This window comes from Rana temporaria, chromosome 11 (assembly GCF_905171775.1).
Source record: "Rana temporaria chromosome 11, aRanTem1.1, whole genome shotgun sequence".
Classification (NCBI taxonomy): Eukaryota; Metazoa; Chordata; class Amphibia; order Anura; family Ranidae; genus Rana; species Rana temporaria.
The window spans coordinates 122,990,950-123,013,672 of record NC_053499.1 but is presented as its reverse complement, the minus strand read 5'-3'; the positions used below and the strand labels follow the sequence as shown (position 1 = coordinate 123,013,672).

The window sequence follows — 22,723 nt, the reverse complement described above, 5'->3', positions numbered from 1 at the left end:
CGTAGAGAGCAACCGGCAGCTAGTGTGGCCTGCAATTGCCAAAAATGCTTGTTCAATGAATGGTGTAATAGATTTTTGTATGCTTTGTATAGAGTTCCTTGGTAGGTTGGTAGACACGTATTTGAGTGTTTAAGGCAGATGAGAATATGTAATTTGTGTTAGTTGACATGTACAGACAGTATATATTCCCTATATCTACTATTATGTGGTAAATTATTTTAAATATCTATCTCTGTTTTCTTACATACAGTATCATGTGAATAAATTGTCAGTAACTTCGGACCCCATGCATTTGCACAAAGACCCTGCTTTGCAGGACTTGGATGAAGCACTATCACATCTTGAAGTAAAGCTGGACGCATCTACTGCCAACGAAGCCTTGGTACGTCGGAAACTAGCCCATTCAAAATGTCTGAACAGCCGCTCGTACTGCGTCCTGAATCATTTGGGTGGTATACAAATTTCTCAATATGTTAATCAAGAACCTATATAGCATAGGGCCCAGTGGTGGCCCGTCCATAGGGGGCGCATGGGCGCCGCCCCCCCAAAGCCAGTCACAAAAAAGTCCCTTTAAGAAAAAAAGTTCCATTAAGTGCACTGTGTTCGGAGCGGGCGCCGGACATAGTGCACTATGGAAGCATCATGCCAATGCAATCCCGCAATTGCAGGCAAGACGCTTCATTTGCTGTGTTTTTTGATGCCCTCTTTGTGCACACTGAAGTGCCAGACTAAGGGACTTTTCTATATGGTGGTTTTTGCCTTCTTCTGGATCAACTGTGGGTATAGGATTGTGTATATAGGATTGCATGATTCCCCCCCCCCTTTTATTGGTTGAACTAGATCAGGGGTCTCCATACTTTCTAAACAAAGGGCCGGTTTACCGTCCTTCAGACTATAGGAGGGCCAGATCGATGGCCAGTGGGAGTGGAAATTCTTTTGGCATCAGTAGGAGTAAACCTCACCACATTTGGTATTAGATTAAGAGGAATAGTGCCCCATCTTTGGTAATATAGGGAGTAATTGTGCTCCATTATTGGTGTCAGTAGAAGAAATGGTGCTGTGTTGTTGATGTTAGATGTCAGAATAGTCTCTCATATCAGTGGGTGGATTAGTGTCCCAAGGGCCGGATAAAGGCAAGGAAAGGGCCGCATCCGGCCCCCGAGCTGCAGTTTGGAGACCCCTGAACTAGATGGACCTATGTCTTTGTTCAACCAGACCAACTGTGTAACTATTAATGTTATAGTGTTGCACTGTGAGTTGTGTCTCACAACAGACTTGCTTGTTTTCCATCCTAGTACAACCATCTGTGTATACTTATGTGACAGCTGTTAAAAAAGTAACATAATTAAGTTTATATTGATATGTTTCTTTAACAGGAAAGAATTGAACTTGAACCCGAACTTCAAGAGTATCTGCGAGTGTTCAGGTGATCTTGTGTCCTCTACATATCAATGCCTTGTGTTAAGGCTTTGAGTCATGTAAATAACATATAATATTATTCCTAGGCCACGAAAAATGACTCTGAAGGGTTATAAACAGAACTGGGTGATGCTGAAAGGAACCAATGTATCTTGTTATAAAAGCAAAGAAGAGGCCAGAGGGGAGCCGTTGATCCTGCTGACTCTGAAAGGTAATGAACTATTTAAAAAAAAAAGTAAAACTCACAGATTTCATTATCTGTACTGTCAAGTAGTACAACTTGAGTTCTAATAATACTAAATGAATAGCAGATATTGGAAGTTTAATATATCAAGTATTGGGCGGTACTTTTAATGTTGGTACCATCTCATTTCCAGTAATAGGGAGTACCGGCAATTGCAGTGACCATTGATTGCAATTTGTAAAAAAACTAAATATAAGTGGTTTCTTTGTATGCCCAGTACACGTCGGCCATGCTGGATTTGCCACAGGATTTGCAATGGAGCATTGCTTTCAGTTCATTCATAATTAATTTTAGTTTAGATTTTGTTACATACTGTATATGCAGATCAACCAATTTGAATTTTTTTTTTTTTTTTATTATTATTATTTCATGAGAAACATGATGCTTCTCACTTTCTGCTCCTCTAGGATGTGAAGTTATTCCGGAGGTTAATGTCGCATCACAAAAGTTATGCATTAGACTCCTGGTTCCTTCTCCAGAAGGAATGAATGAAGTTTATCTACGATGCGAAAATGTAAGTCTCCAATAAAAAAAAGAAAATGTAAGTCTCCAATAAAAAAAAGAAAATGTAAGTCTCCAATGAAAAAAAAGAAAATGTAAGTCTCCAATGAAAAAAAGAAAATATAAGTCTCAACCAAAGTAGAGAGATGAGCTACCGTGTTTCCCCGAAAATAAGCCCGGGTCTTATATTAATTTTGGCAACCAAAAACACGGTAGGGCTTATTTTCGGGGTAGGGCTTACTATTGTGCGGTCTTCTCTACCCCTCTCCCTATCTGCCTGACAGGAATCCCCTGTGTGAAGTAAAGTAAAATGTATTGTGTCAGGTACCTTATTATAGCGCTGCTCCTGGCTTCCATAGCCTGCCTGAGCCCTCTTCCACGAGCCAAGCTTTGCAGATTGAGGGGGGCCGACATCCCCCACTGACAGGAGAAGGAGATCTGAGTGCCACTCTGGGCTTCCATAGCCAGTTTGAGCTCTCTCTTTGCCGAGCATTGCAGAGGGAGGGGGTGGACATCCCCCTCTGACAGGCAGGAGAATGAGATCTGAGTGCTGTTCTGGGCTTCCATAGCCCGCCTGAGCTATCTTCCATGAACCAAGCTTTGCAGAGAGAGGGGGGTTGAGATCCCCCGCTGACAAGCAGGAGAAGAGGAGGAGACAACCACTTCAAACTAGGTCTTATTTTTGGGGTAGGGCTTATATTGCAGCTCTCCAGGAAAACCAAGGTAGGTCTTATTTTCAGGGTAGGTCTTACTTTTGGGGAAACACGGTAGACCAACCAATTAGATAGGAGCTTTTGTTTGATTTAATTTGCAATTAGGGTCGTTTTTGATGAAGAGTGCAATGGTGTGTACATTTTTAGGACCCCTGAGGGTTACAGATTATCCTTTCAACTATTCTAAACCTGTTCTTGTGCCAAAAAATGGCTCCTTACTGGTCACATTATTTTATGTTTATTTTTTGTTTTGTTTTTTTCACATAAAACAGACAGTGAAAGACGTAAAATAAAAAAAATGTAAAGCCACAGTACAAATAAAAATACAAAAAATAAAAGACACGTACAAAGAACAATGAGATTACTAAACCTAACTACTCTAAATACACACAAAAAAAAAAGGCCCTATAATGAAGACGTAAAGAGTGCCCCCTAATCCTCTGTGATGACCTTAAAGTGAATAACTCAACACCAAGTTCACGATATGGACCACTTATGTATTTGTACATGTGGATCATATACCCCCTTAATCTCCTCTTCTCAAGAGGGAATATATTCCGTTCCTCTAATCTTTCCTCATAGCTGAGCTCCTCCATGTCTCTTTTTAGTTTGGTTGCCCTTCTCTGCACTTTCTCCAGTTCCCCAAGTATCCTTTTTGAGAACTGGTGCCCAAAACTGAACTGCATATTCCTGATGAGGTCTTACTAATGATTTGTACAGGGGCAAAATGATATCTCTCTCTCTGGAGTCCATACCTCTCTTAATACAAGAAAAGACTTTGCTCGCTTTGGGAACTGCAACTTGGCATTGCAGCCTATTATTGAGCTTATGATCTACCAAAACCCCCAGATCCTTCTCCACCATTGATTCCCTCAGGTGTACTCCCCCTAGTATGTATTATGCATGCATATTCATATGCCCCCAAGTGCATAACTTTACATTTATCAATATTAAACCTCATTTGCCAATTAGTTGCCAACTTAGACAGAGCATTGAGGTAGGTTTGTAAGTTGGAGACATCCTGTGAGGATGTTATTCCACTGCATAGCTTGGTGTCATCTGCAAAGACAGAAATGTTACTTTTAATCACAGACCCAATATCATTTATAAAGATAATAAGAAGTAAGGGTCCCAGCACTGAACCTTGGGGTACACCACTATTAACCTCAGACCAGGGATGTAAAACTCAATTTCATTGTGGGCCGCATCAGCATTATGATTGCCTTCAAAAGGGCCGGTTGTATCTGTAAGATTAGATGTCCAGCACATCCCCTCCCCTTTACATTAGATGTCAAGAGCCACCCCACCATCAGAAGTTGAGTCACCCACTCTCCCTTACATGACAGTGCACCCTCCTGTTCTTATGCTGCTGCAGGGAAGAAGCTGGATGCATTGCTTGAAAGCAGAGAGTAAGGGTCTGGAGTAAGACCAGAGGAGGGCTGGAGCTCTCCAGGTGCGAGGGCTACATGAAATTCGGATTCGGCCCACGGTCCTTGTGTTTGACACCTGTGCCTTAGACCATTCAGAGTACGAGTCATTAACCACTACTCTCTGAATTCTGTTTTCTATCCATTTACAAATTGGTCTTACCAAGCCTGTAGACTTTACCTTTACGTTTTTGCAAAGTCCAGGTATACCACGTCCACAGCCACCCCTCTGTCTAAGGTTTTACTTATCTCCTCATAAAAAGAAATTGGGTTTGTTTGACATCTTCCGTCTTTCATGAATCCATGCTGTCTGTTGCTTAAAATATTTTTTTTCCAACAAGAACTTGTCTATGTGGTCTTTTATTAAACTCTCCAGTATCTTCCCGACTATAGAAGTTAAACTAACAGGTCTATAGTTACTTGGTAAAGACTTTGATCCCTTTTTAAATATGGACACCACATTGGCCCTGAGCCAATCCAGTGGTACCATTCCAGTTATTAACGAGTCTCTAAAAATTAGAAACAATGGCCTTGAGATGTCAGAGCTCAATTCTTTTAGGATCCGTGGGTGGATGCCATCTTGTCCCCTTGCTTTATCCACCTTTATTCTGTCTAAATATTTCTGTACCATATGCCTTTTGAGCCATTGTGGATCATTTGGGGCTGTGTCAATACCACCCCATTATGGACATGAGCTCCCCCATGCTCCTTTGTATACACAGAGCTGAAGATAGTATTTAATAAATGTGTCTTCTCTTTGTCCCCAGTCACCCATTATTTTGTAAAGGGCCAACATGCTCAAACCTGAGCTTTTTACTATTAATATATTTGAAGAATTTTTGGGGGTTTGTCCTACTATTTTTTGCGTCCTTGATTTCCTTTTATATTCTTTGTAACATTTAAATGATGATAGCATTCCTTAATTTTTATATTTTTTTAAAAGCTCTTTTTTTATTATTTATAGCCGTTTTAACTTTGGCCGTGAGCCACATAGGATTTATTTTTAGTCTTTTAAAATTATTGCCCATGGGAATATACTTTACAAAAAGTCAATTGAAAAATTCCCATTTCTGTTCTGTGTCCATTTATGCCAATATTTCCTCCCAGTCTAAGTCCTGGAGAGCAGGCCTCATCCTTGGAAAATTTGCTCTCTTAAAGTTAAGTGTTTTTATCTTACCTGTATGTGTTTGTTGCTTACAGCCAACATTAAATGAAATCATGTTATGGTCACCGATACCCAGATGCTCTTTTATATGAATATTTGTAATAAGCTCTGCATGGTTTGAGATTACCAGGTCCAGCAGAGCATCATTCCTGGTCAGGGCCTCAAGAAACTGTACAATTGTCTTGTAATCGGTTTATAAACTTTTGCCCTTTAACCAGGAGCGTTGGTAGGTGGCAAAAAGACCAGGGGCTTCAGCTCGAAGTCCAAGAAGCTGTCGGTGTTGTATATGGCGCAGCTTTTTTTGGGCTGGGCGGTGGGGTTGTGTGACTTACCAGTGCCCATCAATGCTGACCACTAAACACACCTGCCTGACACAGACCTACCTGACCTACATACACTGACTTACCTGACCTACATTATACACTGACCTACATACACTGAACTGCCTGACCTATATACACTGACCACTGACCTGCCTGACCTACATACACTGACCACTGACCAGGCAGGTCAGTGTATGTCGGTCAGGCAGGGACCTACATACCCTGAACACTGACCTGCCTGATCAGGCAGGTCAGTGTATGTCGGTCAGGCAGGGACCATAGCTGTACTCGGCCACACTCACGATCAGAACGGTCCCGACTCTCGGGGCCAACGCTGTATCCTGGCCTAGGCCAACAAGGCCCAGGCCTAGGGCAGCACTTTGCAGAGGGGCAGCACGGAAAGCGTCCCTTCCGACTTGCGCTACATTGTTAGTGTAGTGCCAGTCTTATGGGGCGAACTGGGCTGGGAGCTGGGCTGCTTCCGGTATGCAGGCGGCCGGCATTCCACAAACATGGGGGGGGAGCTACTTCTAATTTTAACTGTTCTATTATCCTGGACCATAAACCTTCATCACTGTGCTATATATCGTCTGGCATGGTTATATCGTCTTAGTCCTCTCCATAAAATTATCAGAAATTTGTGCTTAAAGTAGAACTATGGGCCTTTTTCCCCCATTCTGTATAGAGTAAGGGAGGGTTATAGCCCCTGTCAGTTTTTTTTTTTTACCATCCCAGAGATTTCCCTTCACTTCCTGTCCCATAGCCAAACAGGAAGTGAGAGGAATTCTTTGCAAATTAAGGGAATCCACTTTAAAATGTCAAGGCGGGTCTTAAATGGAAAGGGGTGTAGCCTTGACAGGAAGGAGTGGGTCATATTTAAATTATGGGGGTGCACGAGTTTTGTCAGGCCTAGGGCAGCACAAAACCTAAATACAACACTGCTCGGGCCAACAATGGAATGCAGCATTCTATTGACTCTGGGCTTGTCGGGGTCACATTCGGGGCTTCAGCCCCCCCCCAAGCAACCCCCTCCCAACGCCCCTGCCTTTAACTGTCCCAGCAGTGCCATTACTTCAGTCAATTTCCGGGTAGTTAAAATCCCCCATTAATATCACTGCCCCAGCCCTTGCAGTCCTTTCTATCTGTGCAAGGGGCCGAGTCTCTACCTCCTCACTAACACTGGAAGGTCTATAACAAACTCCAATAACAACCTTTGAAGTACGCACACCCATGTACAGTTTCACCCATAATGCTTCAGACTCATCACACTCTCCATTAGGGCTGCAATGGATCAAAAAACTCACGGTTCGGATCGTTCCTCGGATCAGGAGTCACGGATCGGCTCATTTTTTGGATCGGCAAAAAAAAAAAAAAATCTTCCCCACTGTAATATACACATCTCCCCCCCCACTGTAATATACACATCTTCCCCCCAACCATAGTACCCCCTCGGTGCAGACACCCCCCCTCCTCTCAGTACAAGAGACCCCCCCTCCTCTCAGGTCAAGAGACCCCCCCTCCTCTCAGGTCAAGAGACCCCCCCCTCCTCTCAGGTCAAGAGACCCCCCTCCTCTCAGGTCAAGAGACCCCCCCCTCCCCTCAGGGCAAGAGACCCCCCCTCTGGCAGTACAGACACTCCCAGCGTGTGTCCCACGAGTGCGGGCTCCTCCTCTGTGGGTGTAAACAGAGGAGGGCCGCTGCCAGGTGTACCAAGATGCAGTGTCATCTTAAGAGCATTATAGGCCCCCGGGCAATACAGTGCACTGGGGCCCTGTCTACACAATTATGCACGAGAATTACTGACAAAAATCATAACATTTACTGGCAGAACCACATTTTTTACTGCCACTGCAAAAAAAAGTACCTAAAATTACAGTTTTCAGTGCCCAACAATGCAAATGTCAGTATTTAAACTATAAACATATAGCTAGTGCTATTAGAAATGTGTTTAAGTTAAACAAAAGTAAAAAAAAAAAAATGTCTTCATTGACATGAAGGTCAGGTTACTATAACCCAGCCAGCACAGAGTTTCCTCTTACATCAGAGTCTGCAGGTTCCCCCTTACAGTGAAAGGGAACTCTTATGTAAAGGGGAATGCTGCAGATCATGATCTAAGGGGGGAACTCCGATGTGGAGGGGGGCTCTGGTGACCAGAGACAACCTTATATCAGAGTCCACTGCTTTCTCTTTCCCACTTACATCAGGGTCCGCAGACTGAGTTCCCCCTTGCATTGTAAGGGGGAATCCTGCAGACTCTGATGTGGGGGGTACTCTGGTGACCAGAGACCACCTTCCTTAGATTAAATACACTAAGGTAAGGGGGGTCACTAATATAGGAGGGGGAACCTTTATATCAGTGCCCCCTTACATTTTTGCATTCACTCCCCCCTTACATCAGCAACCCCCCGCACTCGTGGAGGACCGGATCTTCTCTGTGATTTCCGCAAACTGGGCATGGGCAGTTCTAACCCGTCACTCTCCATAATTTTTTACTGGGGTTGCTGGGCAGCCGGTGGGGCCCCCCAGGCAAGCGGGGCCCCCGGGCAACTGCCCAGCGTGCCCAATGGAAAAGATGGCCCTGCCAAGATGGCCGCGGCTCCGGGGCTAGGCCGAAGCCGCAGCCTTTCCTAATGTTATTTCCGCGGCTGCGGAGGTAGGCCAAAGCCGGGGTCATAACGTTAGGAAAGGCCGCGGCTTCGGCCAAGCCCTGGAGCCGCGGCCATAACATTAGGAAAGGCTGCGGCTTCGGCCTAGCTCTGGAGCCGCGGCAATCCGCGGATCACAGTGTGTTCCAATCCGAAGGGGGTGACCCGTTCGGATCACGAATCAACTGTGATCCGTTGCACCCCTACTCTCCATCAACTAGGTCCTCTTTCACACTCGCTTTGAGATCACTTCTCACATAGAGACAGACACCACCAACCCTCCGCTTACTCTGTCTTTCCGAAAGAGAGCATAGCCAGGAATATTATTCCATTGATCTCTGCTTATAACATGCAGAGATTATATTGTGTGTGCCACATCTATACCCCTATACCATTTTTTATCTGTTTTAGGAGCAGCAATATGCCAAATGGATGGCTGGATGCCGGCTGGCTGCAAAAGGACGCACTATGGGTGACCCCTCTTATGATGCAGAAGTACAAAGTATTCTCTCCTTCTTAGACCTCCAAAAATCCAATGAAAATACTGCAGCTGAATCTATCAACATGCTTGCCTTGGTGTCACCACGTTACCAGAAGAAACTCAAACTAAAGCAGGTAACAAGAAAAATGATACATGGAGCCTAGTCTAAATTATTTGGTGATCTTTGTATGGTGTGTGCAGTTTTAGGTCAAGAGAACACATGAAGCATCAATTAAAAATAATGTTTTTTTTTACCCTAGTTATCCCCTCGTATCCTGGAGGCATATCAGAATATAGCGCAGATTTCTCTAGTAGAAGCAAAACTACGATTTATTCAGGACTGGCAATCCTTACCAGACTTCGGAATATCATATTTTGTTGTAAGGTTAGTGATATCCTTTTTTTTTTATCATTTTAGAACCTTCATGCTTTATTTCTAACTATTTTATTTCTTTCCTTGGTTTAAAATGAAACTTCAGGGAAAATAAAGTTTTTAGTATATTTATACATTTACAAGAACACAGTAAATGTTTTTTAAACTGCTGCCTATATAGCGCCTCAAACCTATTTTTATGTTATCTTTCTACAAACCCCTGTCAAGTAGAAATCAAATTAGATGGTCTATTTAAAAAAAACAATTGCTGTGCGAGTGAAATGCAATTGCGCAAAAGTCACGAATAATACTCTTGTGAATGTTTTTAACATGTGCAAAATGTTATTTTAATTTATTTTAAGGTTAATGTACATAATTTAAATCTGTTTAACCACTTAATCCCCGGACCATATTGCTGGTCAAAGACCAGAGCACTTTTTGCGATTCGGCACTGCGTCTCTTTAACTGACAATTGCGCGGTCGTGCGACGTGGCTCCCAAACAAAATTGGCGTCCTTTTTTTCCCACAATAAGAGCTTTTCTTTTGGTGGTATTTGATCACCTCCGTGGTTTTTAGTTTTTGCGCTATAAACAAAAATAGAGCGACAATTTAGAAAAAACATTTTTTTTTTAACTTTTTGCTATAATAAATATCCCCCAAAAATATATATAAAAACATTTTTTTCCTCAGTTTAGGCCGATACGTATTCTACATATTTTCCGTAAAATAAATCGCAATAAGCGTTTATTGATTGGTTTATGCAAAAGTTATAGCGTTTACAAAATAGGGGGTATTTTTATGGCATTTTTATTAATATTTTTTTTTACTAGTAATGGCGGTGATCTGCGATATTATGGCGGACACATTTTTGGGACCATTGGCATTTTTATAGTGATCAGTGCTATAAAAATGCCACTGGCAGTGAAGGGGTTAACACTAGGGGGCGGGGAAGGGGTTAAGTGTGTTCCCTGGGTGTGTTCTAACTGTAGGGGGGGTGGACTGACTAGGGGAAATGACTGATCTTCTGTTCATACATTGTATGAACAGAAGATCAGCATTTCTCTCCCTGACAGGACCAGGAGCTGTGTGTTTACACACACAGCTCCCAGTCCCCGCTCTGTAACGAGCGATCGCGTGTTACCCCAGCGGCGATCCTGCCGCCGGGCACACGCACGGGAGTTGGGGGCAAACGCGCGCCTCCGGCGGCGCGCACGCGCCCCTAGTTGCCTGCGCGAGAGCGGACGTATAGCTATGTGCTCTCGCGCAGGGGAGCCAACCTGCCGCCGTAAAACGACGGCGGCTGGTCGGCAAGTTGTTAATAATATACATGTTACAGTTACAGTATGGCTCTCTTTGTCGAATATAGGCAGTACTGAATGCAACATATTCTAAGTAAATTTAACTAAGAGAGAATACATTCAATCCTAGGAGAAAACATGCTAAGAACATTTGATCAGAATAGAAAATACCTGAGGCACATTCATCAATTTTGCCCCATTCAAGAGCTACAACTTTATACATTGTGTGAAAAATTCCTAAAATGGATGAGCCAATGCTGGGTAATTCACAGCGCACGATTGTACAGCAATGAAGTATTTAGATTTAGGACACAGTTGGAGATGGGGAAAAAAAAATGCATGTAAAGCAATATGTTCTATTCTACAATATGGATAGGTTTCTGTGGTTGCGTTGAAGGGAGCCTGGAGGGCAACTCTAAATTGTTATCAAAGGTATTACCGTATTTTCCGGCGTATAAGACGACTGGGCGTATAAGACGACCCCCTAATTTTCCAGGAAAAATGTTGGTTTTGGGATATACTCACTGTATAAGACTACCCCCTTCTTACTAGTCTTTCTGGAAGCTGAGTGGTAGCCAGAACCACTGACAGAAACAGGCTTTTTCAAATCTCACTGTGCCATTACATTACATTCCTCACTGTGCCATTACATCACTTGCCCCTCACTGTTCCATCACTTGCCCCTCACTGTGCCATCACTTGCCCCTCACTGTGCCATCACTTGCCCCTCACTGTGCCATCACTTGCCCCCTCTCTGTGCCATCACTTGCCCCCTCTCTGTGCCATCACTTGCCCCTCACTGTGCCATCACTTGCCCCTCACTGTGCCATCACTTGCCCCTCACTGTGCCATCACTTGCCCCCTCTCTGTGCCATCACTTGCTCACTGTGCCATCACTTGCCCCCTCTCTGTGCCATCACTTGCCCCCTCTCTGTGCCATCACTTGCTCACTGTGCCATCACTTGCCCCCTCTCTGTGCCATCACTGTAAACGGTGCATTTACTCACTTTTTTTCTGAATAGCAGGCGGTGCGGTGCGATGACAGTCTCCGTGCTGCTGCGAGCGTCAATGATTTAAAAGACGCGCCTTCTCCTCAGACTGTCCTGTGTTAGGTGGAACACAAATTTTCCCAGCAGCGCCTCTGTTCTGTGTTCCGCCTATCACGGACGTCTTCTCATCTCGTCCGAGGATGAGAAGGCATCTGTGATAGGAGGAACACAGAACAGAGGCGCTGCTGGGAAGATTTGTGTTCCGCCTATCACAGAACACACTGAGGAGAAGGAGCGTCTTTTAAATCATTGATGATCGCAGCAGCACGGAGACGGTATCCGGCGTATAAGACGACCCCCGACTTTGGATGCATTTTTTTGCATCCAGAAAGTTGTCTTATACGCCGGAAAATACGGTAACAAAGAATGGGCAAAGTATTTAAATAATCTGTTGTAAAAACATATTTCTGATATGACTCCATAGGTTTAAAGGTGCTCGTCGGGATGAGATACTGGGTATTGGCAGCAACCGTTTAATAAGAATTGACCTGAATGTTGGAGATGTGGTGAGAACCTGGATGTACAATAATATGAAGCAGTGGAATGTTAACTGGGACATCAGACAGGTGAGGAAGTCCACTTAAATGTTCTATTCCAAAATGACCGAAAGGCAAATCCACTTTGCACTACAAATGCAAAGTGCACTTGAAATTGCACTTAAGTGCAGTCGCTTTAAATCTGAGGGGTAGGTGAAATGAGGAGAAGCTCTGCTGATTTTATCATCCAATCATGTGCAAGCTAAAATGCTGTTTTTTATTTTCCTTGCATGTCCCCCTCGGATCTACAGCGACTGCACATCCAAGTGTATTTGCCTTTAGTAAATAACCCCCTATGTCCTGTCAGGTTTTTATAGCTTACTGCATTCCTGTTGGGGGATTTCTCCATTTATACTGCCCTGGTTACAACACTTGCTGGCACAATAAATGAGAGGGATTCTCCAACAGGGATATGAACAGCAACAAAAAGGTGATGAAATTTGTAGCTTTCCCCAATTCTATCATTTTTCCTATAGCCCCTATTCTTTTGCTGTTGTCTCCCAGTTTAAAATATTTTCCTTCACTTCCTGGTAACAAAGTGAGAACAGTGGGCTAGATTCAGCAAGCATTTACGGCGGCGTATCTCCAGATACGCCGCCGTAATTTCAAATCGGCGTTGGCGTATCGTTACGCCGATTCTCCAAGGCAGATACGTCCAAAAAATAGGCTTCCTCCTCCGACGTAACTTGAATGCGGCGGCGTATAATTGTGTGCATTCTCACGCTGGCCGCTAGGGGCGCTTCCGTTGTTTTCGGCGTAGAGTATGCAAATTACCTAGTTACGCCGATTCACAAACGTACGTGCGCCCGGCGGTAGTTTTTTACATCGTTTGCGTAAGGCTTTTTCGGCGTAACGTTGCTCCTGCTTCTATGAGGCGCACGCAATGTTAAGTATGGACGTCGTTCCCGCTTCGAAATTTGAATTTTTTACGTTGTTTGCGTAAGTCGTTCACGAATAGGGCTGGACGTAATTTACGTTCACGTCGAAACCAATAAGTCGTTGTGGCGTACTTGGGAGCAATGCGCCGTTCGGAAAACATGTCAATCACGTCAGGTCATCACACTATAGCGGGGATATGCAATTAGTGGACCTCCAGCTGTTGCAGAACTACAAATCCCATGAGGCATAGCAAGGCTCTGACAGCCACGAGCCTGATACCTAGAGGCAGAGGCATGATGGGATTTGTAGTTTTGCAACATCTGGAGGTCCACTAATTGCATATCCCTGCACTATAGCATAAAAAACGCCCCCCCTTCCACATTTGAATTACGCGGGCTTACGCCGGCCCCATTTACGCTATGCCGCCGTAAGTTAGGAGGCAAGTGCTTTGTGAATACAGCACTTGCCTCTCAAACTTACGGCTGGGCAGCGTAAATACGATACGCTGCGCCGCCGTAAGAATGGGCGCAGCTACGTGAATCTAGCCCAGTCTTTCTAAAGGTGCTTTTGACATGAAATTTATTCCACATGTACATGCACAGAAACCAAAACAAAAAAGTTCAGAAATTAAGTTATGTACAAAAAAAAAGGAATGATACAAATAGGCATGGAAAGCCATGACACCAGCTGAAATCTATCAGTAATTAATATCAACTGGTTCAGTCTCAACTGATGGCCAATAGCAGGGGTCTCCAAACTTTCTAAGCATAGGGCCAGTTTACTGTCCTTCAGGCTTTAGGGGGCCGGCTTGTGGCCAGTGGGAATAGAAATGCCCTGACATCAGTTCCTAACATTGGTTTTAATGGGAGAAATAGTGCCCCGGTGTTGATATCAATGGAAGTATAGTGGCCCGTTGATGGTATCAATGGAAGAAGAGTGCCCCATTGATGGTGTTAATAGGGGGAATAGATCCCCATCATTGGTATCAGTTGGTGAAAGTGCCCCAAGGGCCAGATAAAGGCAAGCAAAGGGCCACATCCGGCCCCCGGGCCAAAGTTTGGAGACCACTGGCCTATAGAAAGGGATCTCATTACCAAGGTGTCACACAAGAAACATCTCAAGATGGGTAAAAGCAAAGCACTTCCTCAAGACTCTGACAACCTTATTGTTGCAAAGCATACTGATGGCATTGGTTCCAGAAAGATTTCTAAACTTCTGAATGTTCAAGTGAGCACTGTTGGGGCCATAATATGGAAGTGGAAAGAACATCATTTCACCATAAACCAGCCACAACCAGATGTTCCTCGCAACATTTCTGACAGAGGAGTGAAACAAATTATCAGAAGGGTTGTCCAAAAGCCAAGGGCCATTATGGGAGAGCTTCAGAAAGACTTGGAATTAGCAGGTACAATTGTTTCAAAGAAAACAATAAGCAATGCACTCAACAGCCATGGCCTGTATGCACGATCACCACGCAAGGCTCCATTGCTGAAGTAAAAGCATGTTGAAGCTCGTTTGAAGTTTGCTGCACAATATTTAGACAAGCCTGTGGAATACTGGGAGAGTATAGTCTGGTCAGATGAGACAAAAATTTAACTCTTTGGATGCCATAATACACACCATGTTTGGAGATCAAATGGCACGTCACCCCAAAAACACCCCCATACCAACAGTGAAATTTGGAGGTGGGAACTTCATGGTGTGGGGCCGTTTTTTTAGCATACGATACTGGCAAACTTTATATCATTGAGAGATGGATGAATGAAAAGATGTACCATGACATTCTTGATAAAAATCTGCGGCCATCTACCAGGATGATGAAGCTGAATCGAGGGTGGACATTTCAGCAAGACAATGATCCCAAACACAAAGCCAAGGAAACTCTCAACTGGTTTCAAAGAAAGAAAATTAAGCTGCTAGAATGGCCCAGACTCAAATCCAATAGAAAATCTATGGAAAGAAAATCTATGGAAAGAACTAAAGTTTAGAGTTCATAGAAGAGGCCCACATAACCTTCAAGATTTGAGGACTGTTTGTGTGGAAGAATGGGCCAAAATCACACCCGAGTAATCCAACGAAGGATTTTGTACGAAGTATTAAATAATCTTCAGTTAGCGTGTTCAATACCTTTTTCCTGTGTCATTCCGTTTTATTACACATAACTTCACTTCTGAACTTATTTGTATTGGTTTCTTTGTATGTATGAATTGCATGGGTTGTTACTGACGTGCCGAAAAATTCCTGTCAATAGCGCCTTTAGAAATATATTTACCTAGAAAAATGGTGAAGTGTTCAATACTTATTTTACCTGCTGTATATACAGTATACACAAGTCCTCTTACTGTCCAGAAAGGCACCTGCATTAGGGATGAATATATGGAGCTACATGTATAATCCTGCAGAAGAGGAAAAAGGACAGTATTACCAGCAACAACCAACAACATTCCAGCTGTTATTTTCTAATGTAGATTTAGAAAAAGAGATAGTCTCTGAGAATGAAATTAAATCATTTTATTGGTTCTGGTGGGTAGCTCTACTATACTTTTATCCAGTGTTATTTCATCGGCTGTATTTTATGTCCACCCAGCTGTTTATGTGCAGTCGCCGTGTGGGAAGAAGTTAAAAGAAGAAAAATTTGACTATTAGTACCTTACCTTGTGCTTTTCATGTTCTTTGTTTCAGGTTTCCATTGAGTTCACAGAGAACATTAACGTTGCCTTTACTTGTGTCTCTGCTCCATGTAAAGTTGTCCATGAATACATAGGAGGATACATCTTTATGTCTACACGAGCTAAAGACGGATCCAAGGGTCTCAATGAAGATTTGTTTCATAAACTGACTGGTGGCCATGAGGCTTTATAATCATTTTTGTGTTGTTCCCCCAATAATCATCCAATCATTTGCTTCTGTCTAAAATAATTAGACCCCTTCAACAGTTCTAAATGACAATGCATAGCAGCATTCTCCAACTTATATTCTCTGTCATGGTCCAATGTTCTTCTGATCTGATGAAGCTGTAAAGCCCAGTATGTCTTGCTGTGGATGTAACACTTATGCCGCGTACACACAATAATTTTTCGGCATGAAAGAAAACGTTGTTTTTCAGCATGTCCAAAAAACAAAGTTTTTCCAACTTCATCATTAAAAACGACGTTTCCTACACACCATCGTTTAAAAAAAATGATGAACAAAGTGCGGTGATGTACAACACGTATGACGGCACTATAAAGGGGAAGTTCCATTCGCCTTTGGGCTGCTTTAGCCGATTCCTTGTTAGTAAAAGACGATTCGCGCCTTTTTGTCTGTTACAGCGTGATGAATGTGCTTACTCCATTATGAGCGGTAGTTTTACCAGAACGAGCGCTCCCATCTCATAACTTGCTTCTGAGCATGCGCGGGTTTAAAACGTCATTTTAGCCCACACACGATCATTTTTTACAACCCGAAAAACGAAATTTTTTAAAACGACGTTAAAAAATGCAGCATGTTCGAATTTTTTGTTGTCGTTTTTCAGAATCTGAAAAACGATGTGCAGCCCACACACGATCATTTTAAACAATGTTTTCTTTCATGCCGAAAAATGATCGTGTGTACGCGGCATAACACTCAATTATAAATCCTTAGTCAGTGCTATGCTGCCTTGAACTTTTTTTTTTGGTTTCCACAGATCACGTATTTAGTCTTCAAGGCCAACCCTAGGGTTAGGGTAACTAGAATGACCATAACCCCAACCCTTTAGGTACATGTTTCTTTTGAATGGAGCAGAAAAAACTGAGAAGTGAAGAAGATGTCCGAGACAGCATTACAAAATGATTGCAAAAAACACTGGGGTGCATCAGGTAGAAATGGTAAAAGAAGTATAAAAATAATTATAGCTAGAGGATGATGAGGTACAGAAGCTATGTAAGTAATCCAGCGCACCCTATGAGACACTGAAGACGATCTGCGTCAAGCATTTCAATCACCTTTCTGTTGTACAGAGTCGATGAGAGATTTCCCAGTTTACAATCTTCCAAATAACCCACATACAGGATCATATTTGCAGACATACCTTTATACCAGTGGTACTTACATACATATATAATATATACTGTAATTGTTTTTCATCCTTATGTAATTTACACTATGCTTTCACTGTTGGTTGAAGTGTACAATTCTCTGTCATATAAATATTAAAGAGTGGTTCTGCAAATAAGACAACTGGAGAATGTAATGAATCATACTTTACAAAAGGTAGCCAGAATATAAACAGATAAATGTAAATTTGTCCCCAGAGTCATGCATGATATAGTAAACAAGGTTCAATAATGTAGATCAGCCTTTTTCAACCAGGAGGGTGCCTTGGCAGAAATTGTAAACAAACCAGCAGGTGGATGAAGCCGGCCTTTTAGTTACACAAAGCCACAAGTTTTTATTATGCACCATTACAACTTTCTAGACCACGGGTCTTCAAACTACGGCTCTTAAAGTGGAGGTTCCACCAAAAAAAAAAAGTCACCAAAAATATAAAAAAATATAAAAAAAAAAAAAAAAATGAAAAAAATAAATAATTTTTACTTACCCTAAATAGCTGTTGCTATGCGGAAGTACCGAATCTGCCTCTTCATCGTCCGTGGTGGATCCTCTTCCTCCTCCTACACTGGGTGTCTTCTTGTGAATGGGGCACGCTGCATTCTGGGAACTGTGTGTATCCCAGAAAGCAGCCGGCCCATTCACAAAGGGCCGAGCTGCTCGCGCATGCGCAGTAGGAAATGGGCAGTGAGTAAGTTTCCCTTACTGTGGATGGTGGCGCTTGGAGCTGGTAGGATCGAGGATGGGCCTCAGCGGGGGCAGACATCGCTGGCGGCTAGGACAGGTAAGTGTCCTTATTAAAAGTCAACAGCTACAGTGTTAGTAGCTGCTGACTTTTATTTTTCTAAATGGAACATCCGCTTTAAGTTGTTCAGGAACTACAATTCCCATCATGCCTCGTCATGTCTGTGAATATCAGAGTTTTACAATGCCTCATGGGATGTGTAGTTCTGCAACAGCTAGAGGGCTGTAGTTTGAGGATCCCTGATCTAGACACTGGCATCCTAACAACCAGTGATATCGTCAGTTGATAAGGAGGATATCTGTCGCCTCCACAGCATCCTTGTCTGACCCTCCTCTGCCTTTCTCCCTCAGCACTGGGGTGAAATTAGCTGATTGATGGAGAGAAATTGAGGGAGAAGAGAAACATTGGAATACTAGTCTGTACCAGTGTGCAAAAGTGTATTTGCTTTGGAAGAATAAATCACCTCTAACATTGGAAGTCCTATGTGCGAATGTTGTATTATCTAAAACTATTAGAATAGTTTTTACATTTTAGAATGGGGTAACTTGAGGCTGTTTTATAATTTTAAAGGGTGGCTTGAATGAAAAAGTTCGAGAAATACTGGTGTAGATACACAACAAACATATAAACATCCTAAAGGTACCGCATTCACACAGTTTAACCACTAGCCACCCGGCGGCCGACTATTTACAGCGGCAAGGTGGCTCTAATCTGCCGGGCCACTAGGGGACACGCACGCGCCGGCCGCGTCACGCAGGTGCCAATGCGGGTGCCTGGCGGCCGCGATGTCAGCCGAGCACCCGCGATCGGCAGTCACAGAGCCCTGTCCTGTTAGGGAGAGGAGACAGATGGTGTGTCCCTTGTACATAGGGACAACCATCGGTCACCTCCGGCAGTCAGTCCCCTCCCCCCACAGTAAGAATCACTCCCAGGGTACACATTTAACCCCTTCCTCGCCCCCTAGTGTTAACCCCTTCCCTGCCAGTCACATTTATACAGTAATCAGTGCATATTTATAGCAGTGTTCGCTGTATAAATGTGAATGGTCCCAAAAATGTGTCAAAAGTGTCCGATGCAATATCGCAGTCGTGACAAAAATCGCAGATCACCGCCATTACTAGTAAAAAAATAAATACAAAAAATGTAATAATTCTATCCCCTATTTTGTAGGCGTTATAACGTTTGCGCAAACCAATTACTATACGATTATTGCGATTTTTTTACCAAAAATATGTAGAAGAATACGTATCGGACTAAACTGAAAAAAAAATTGTTAAATGGAATATTATAGCAAAAAGTAAAAAATATTGTTTTTTTTTCAAAATTGTCGCTCTATTTTTGTTTATAGCGCAAAAAATAAAAACCGCACAGGTGATCAACTACCACCAAAAGAAAGCTCTATTTGTGGGGAAAAAAGGACGTCATTCAAATCGTGACAGTGCCGAAAGCTGAAATTTCGCCTGGGCAGGAAGGGGGTATATGTGCCCAGTAAGCAAGTGGTTAAAGGATCAATGCAAGCCTTCTGAATTTATTTACTGCCCTGCAATAGTAAACTTGGCTTGGAAATGAATATTTAATTGTCAATCAATATAAACAGTTGTAAGGATGGGCCAACAACCATTCAATACCAGGTGGAGGTTCAACACTATGGGCCAGATTCATAAAGACTTACGACGGGCGTATCAGTAGATACGCCGTCGTAAGTTCGAATCCGCGCCGTCGCAACTTTAAGCGTATGCTCAAACTGAGATACGCTTAAATGTTGCTAAGATACGACCGGCGTAAGTCTCCTACGCCGTCGTATCTTAACTGCATATTTACGCTGGCCGCTAGGGGCGTGTACGCCGATTTACTCCTAGAATATGTAAATCAGCTAGATACGCCTATTCACGAACGTATGCCCGGCTGTCGCAGTAAAGATACGCAGTTTACGTAAGGGGTTTTCAGGCGTAAAGATAAACCACCAAAAAGATTGCGCAGCCAATGTTAAGTATGGACGTCGGAACCGCGTCTAATTTTTCAAATTTGACGTTGTTTGCGTAACTCGTCCGTGAATGGGGCTGGCCGTAATTTACGTTCACGTCGAAAGCATGACGATTTGCCAACGTCATTTGGAGCATGCGCACTGATATACGTCCATGGACGGCGCATGCGCCGTTCATTAGAAACGTCAAATACGTGGGGTCACTAGTATTTTACATAGAACACGCCCCCAACCAGCCTATTTTGAATTAGGCGGGCTTATGCCGGCCCAGTTACACTGCGCCACCGTAAGTTACAGCGCAAGTTCTTTGTGAATACAGGACCTGGTGCTCTAACTTACGGCGGCGTAGTGTATCTGAGATACGCTATGCCGGCCGAAATCTACCTGAATCTAGCCCTATGTTTAAGCAAAGTTCTGAAGTGCTATGTAAACCTGAATAATTGGCATTCAACATGCATAGCTTAATTGCAATGATTTGTTCTTTGTTTAACTTGCCTCTACATGGATTGCCAGGACATTAAAATATAATTGGTGCACACGTGTTCTGCCTACATAAATAACAGTCCAACAGTTCTAGTTTAGGTAAAGTGGTTTAGGATGGAATTTTAATTTTTTTTTGCGGTCTGTTCTTCTGGTGAGGAGATTAACTTTCTCTATGTGTTCTGGTGTCTATTTTTATCACAACAGAATGTAACAGGAAATAAACATTTTACAGTTATCAATGAAAACAGGACTTGAGGGGGAATGTCCCATTGTTGATATCAGCTTTCATGGTAACTAAGAGGAGATTTACTCTTACTTCCTGTTATGTTTTTAGGGACAGGAAGTAACATGAAGTGGGATGAAGACAGAATAAAAATAACCTGACAGGGGTTTTGACATATCCCTACTTTATCCAAAACTATATATAAAAAAAGAAAAAAATTGTAGTGACTATAAAAGTACTTTAATTCTTTTGTGGTGAAGAGAATACTCTTGTTTCAGTACTTTGAGTCAATACTCCAGGACAACCATGTAGATGGGGACTTCTGACATATTTTTGGTCTTTCTGGAAAAGCACACACGTTCCAGGTTTGTGACTCAGAAAGCGCAAGTTATTACATAATATTTCCTTAAATGGGTTGTAAAGGTAAAAAAATGTTTTTCCTAAATAGCTTCCTTTACCTTAGTGCAGTCCTCCTTCACTTACCTCATCCTTCCATTTTGCTTTTAAATGTCCTTATTTCTTCTGAGAAATCCTCACTTCCTGTTCTTCTGTCTGTAACTCCACACAGTAATGCAAGGCTTTCTCCCTGGTGTGGAGTGTCGTGCTCGCCCGCTCCCTTGGACTACGGGAGAGTCAGGACACCCACCAACACACAGCTACTTTATCTGCAACGTAGAGAGCGTCCTGATTCTCCTGTAGTCCAAGGAAGGGGGCGAGCATGACACTCCACACCAGGGAGAAAGCCTCGCATTACTGTGTGGAGTTACAGACAGTAGAACAGGAAGTGAGGATTTCTCAAAAGAAATAAGGACATTTAAAATTGAAGGATGAGGTAAGTGAAGGAGGACTGCACTAAGGTGAAGGAAGCTATTTAGGAAAAAAAAAATTGTACCTTTACAACCCCTTTAAGTTTGCAGAGAGAGGTCCTGGAAGATAACTTGGGAAAGTACAGTATAACTAACAGGCAGACAACCAACATTTTCATCAATGGCAGCAGCCATTCTGTCAAGAAAGGTTTACTTCAGAATGTTGTTTCATTTTGGACCAAATGAGTGGATGAACCTTTTTCAGTATTTTGTGAAGCATTTACACATGTCTATACCAGTGTTTCTCAACTCTAGTCCTCAAGGCTCCCCAACAGGTCATGTTTTCAGGCATGCCATTATTTTGCACAGGTGATTTGATCAGTTTCACTGCCTAAGGGCTCTTTCACATGGGCGGCCCGTTCAGGTCCCCCAAAAAAACTGGCAGGCGGACCTGAACGGGCGCTCCGTGTTCCTCCATGGAGCCGTGGATGTCAGCGGTGACATGCCCGCTGACATCCGACCCGCCAAAGTGTGACGGAGGAAAAACCTACTTTTCCATCCGTCTGGCGGATCGTATCGGGTGAACACGGACAGACGGTCCGTGTTCATCCGATCCCCCCATAGGGGAGAGCGGAGAAAAGACAGGACGGTCCATGCAAAGTGTGTGGGGACCGCCCTGTCATCCGCCGGCTCAGCGGGGATCAACGGAGCGATCCCCACTGAGCAAGCGGAGGTTCACGGGGCGCATCATAGCTGATCCGCCCTGTGTGAAAGGGGCCTTAGTAATTACAACAGCCGTTTCAGCTGAGGGAAATCCTTAAAACATGACCTGTTGAAGACTGGAGTTGAGAAACACTGGTCTATACTATACCTCTGCAGTAGAATGACACACGATTGAGGAAGTCATAACCCTATAATATCCCCCCCCCCCCCCCAATTAATGCACCGTGTATGGGAAATGCAAGTGTCCATTCCTGGAACTGGGTGGTTTAAACATTACTTATTCCCTCAGGTATTGTGTTTATAACCTCTTTATGGCTGACAGATGACAAACATTTGAAAATAAATGACAGTCAATAAGTACAGTGGGACCATGTTTTACGAGTAACGCGGTTAACAAGCGTTTTTAAAGACAATCAACTTTTTAAAAAATCCATTTTGCTTTTAAATGTCCTTATTTCTTCTGAGAAATCCTCACTTCCTGTTCTTCTGTCTGTAACTACACACCGTAATGCAAGGCTTTCTCCCTGGTGTGGAGAAAGCCTCTTGAGGGGGCGAGCAGGAGGGTCAGGACACTCTACTTTGCAGATAGAGAAAGGAGCTGTGTGTTAGTGGACGTCCTGACACTCCTGCTCGCC

At 43.2% G+C, this 22,723-nt stretch overlaps 1 protein-coding gene across 1 annotated transcript in view; it reads left to right on the top strand.

Annotated features, from left to right (window-relative positions):
• Window positions 1–16,176, top strand: part of FERMT3 (FERM domain containing kindlin 3) — a 46,903-nt gene extending 30,727 nt beyond the window's left edge. The window contains exons 8-15 of the mRNA XM_040329042.1: window positions 251–382; window positions 1,377–1,426; window positions 1,506–1,630; window positions 2,071–2,177; window positions 8,849–9,052; window positions 9,179–9,303; window positions 12,063–12,204; window positions 15,736–16,176. Of these exons, the coding sequence (XP_040184976.1) occupies window positions 251–382; window positions 1,377–1,426; window positions 1,506–1,630; window positions 2,071–2,177; window positions 8,849–9,052; window positions 9,179–9,303; window positions 12,063–12,204; window positions 15,736–15,915 (1,065 nt within the window). The 3' untranslated portion in view covers window positions 15,916–16,176. The remainder of the gene's footprint in view (window positions 1–250; window positions 383–1,376; window positions 1,427–1,505; window positions 1,631–2,070; window positions 2,178–8,848; window positions 9,053–9,178; window positions 9,304–12,062; window positions 12,205–15,735) is intronic.
• The last annotated feature ends 6,547 nt before the right edge of the window (window positions 16,177–22,723 follow it).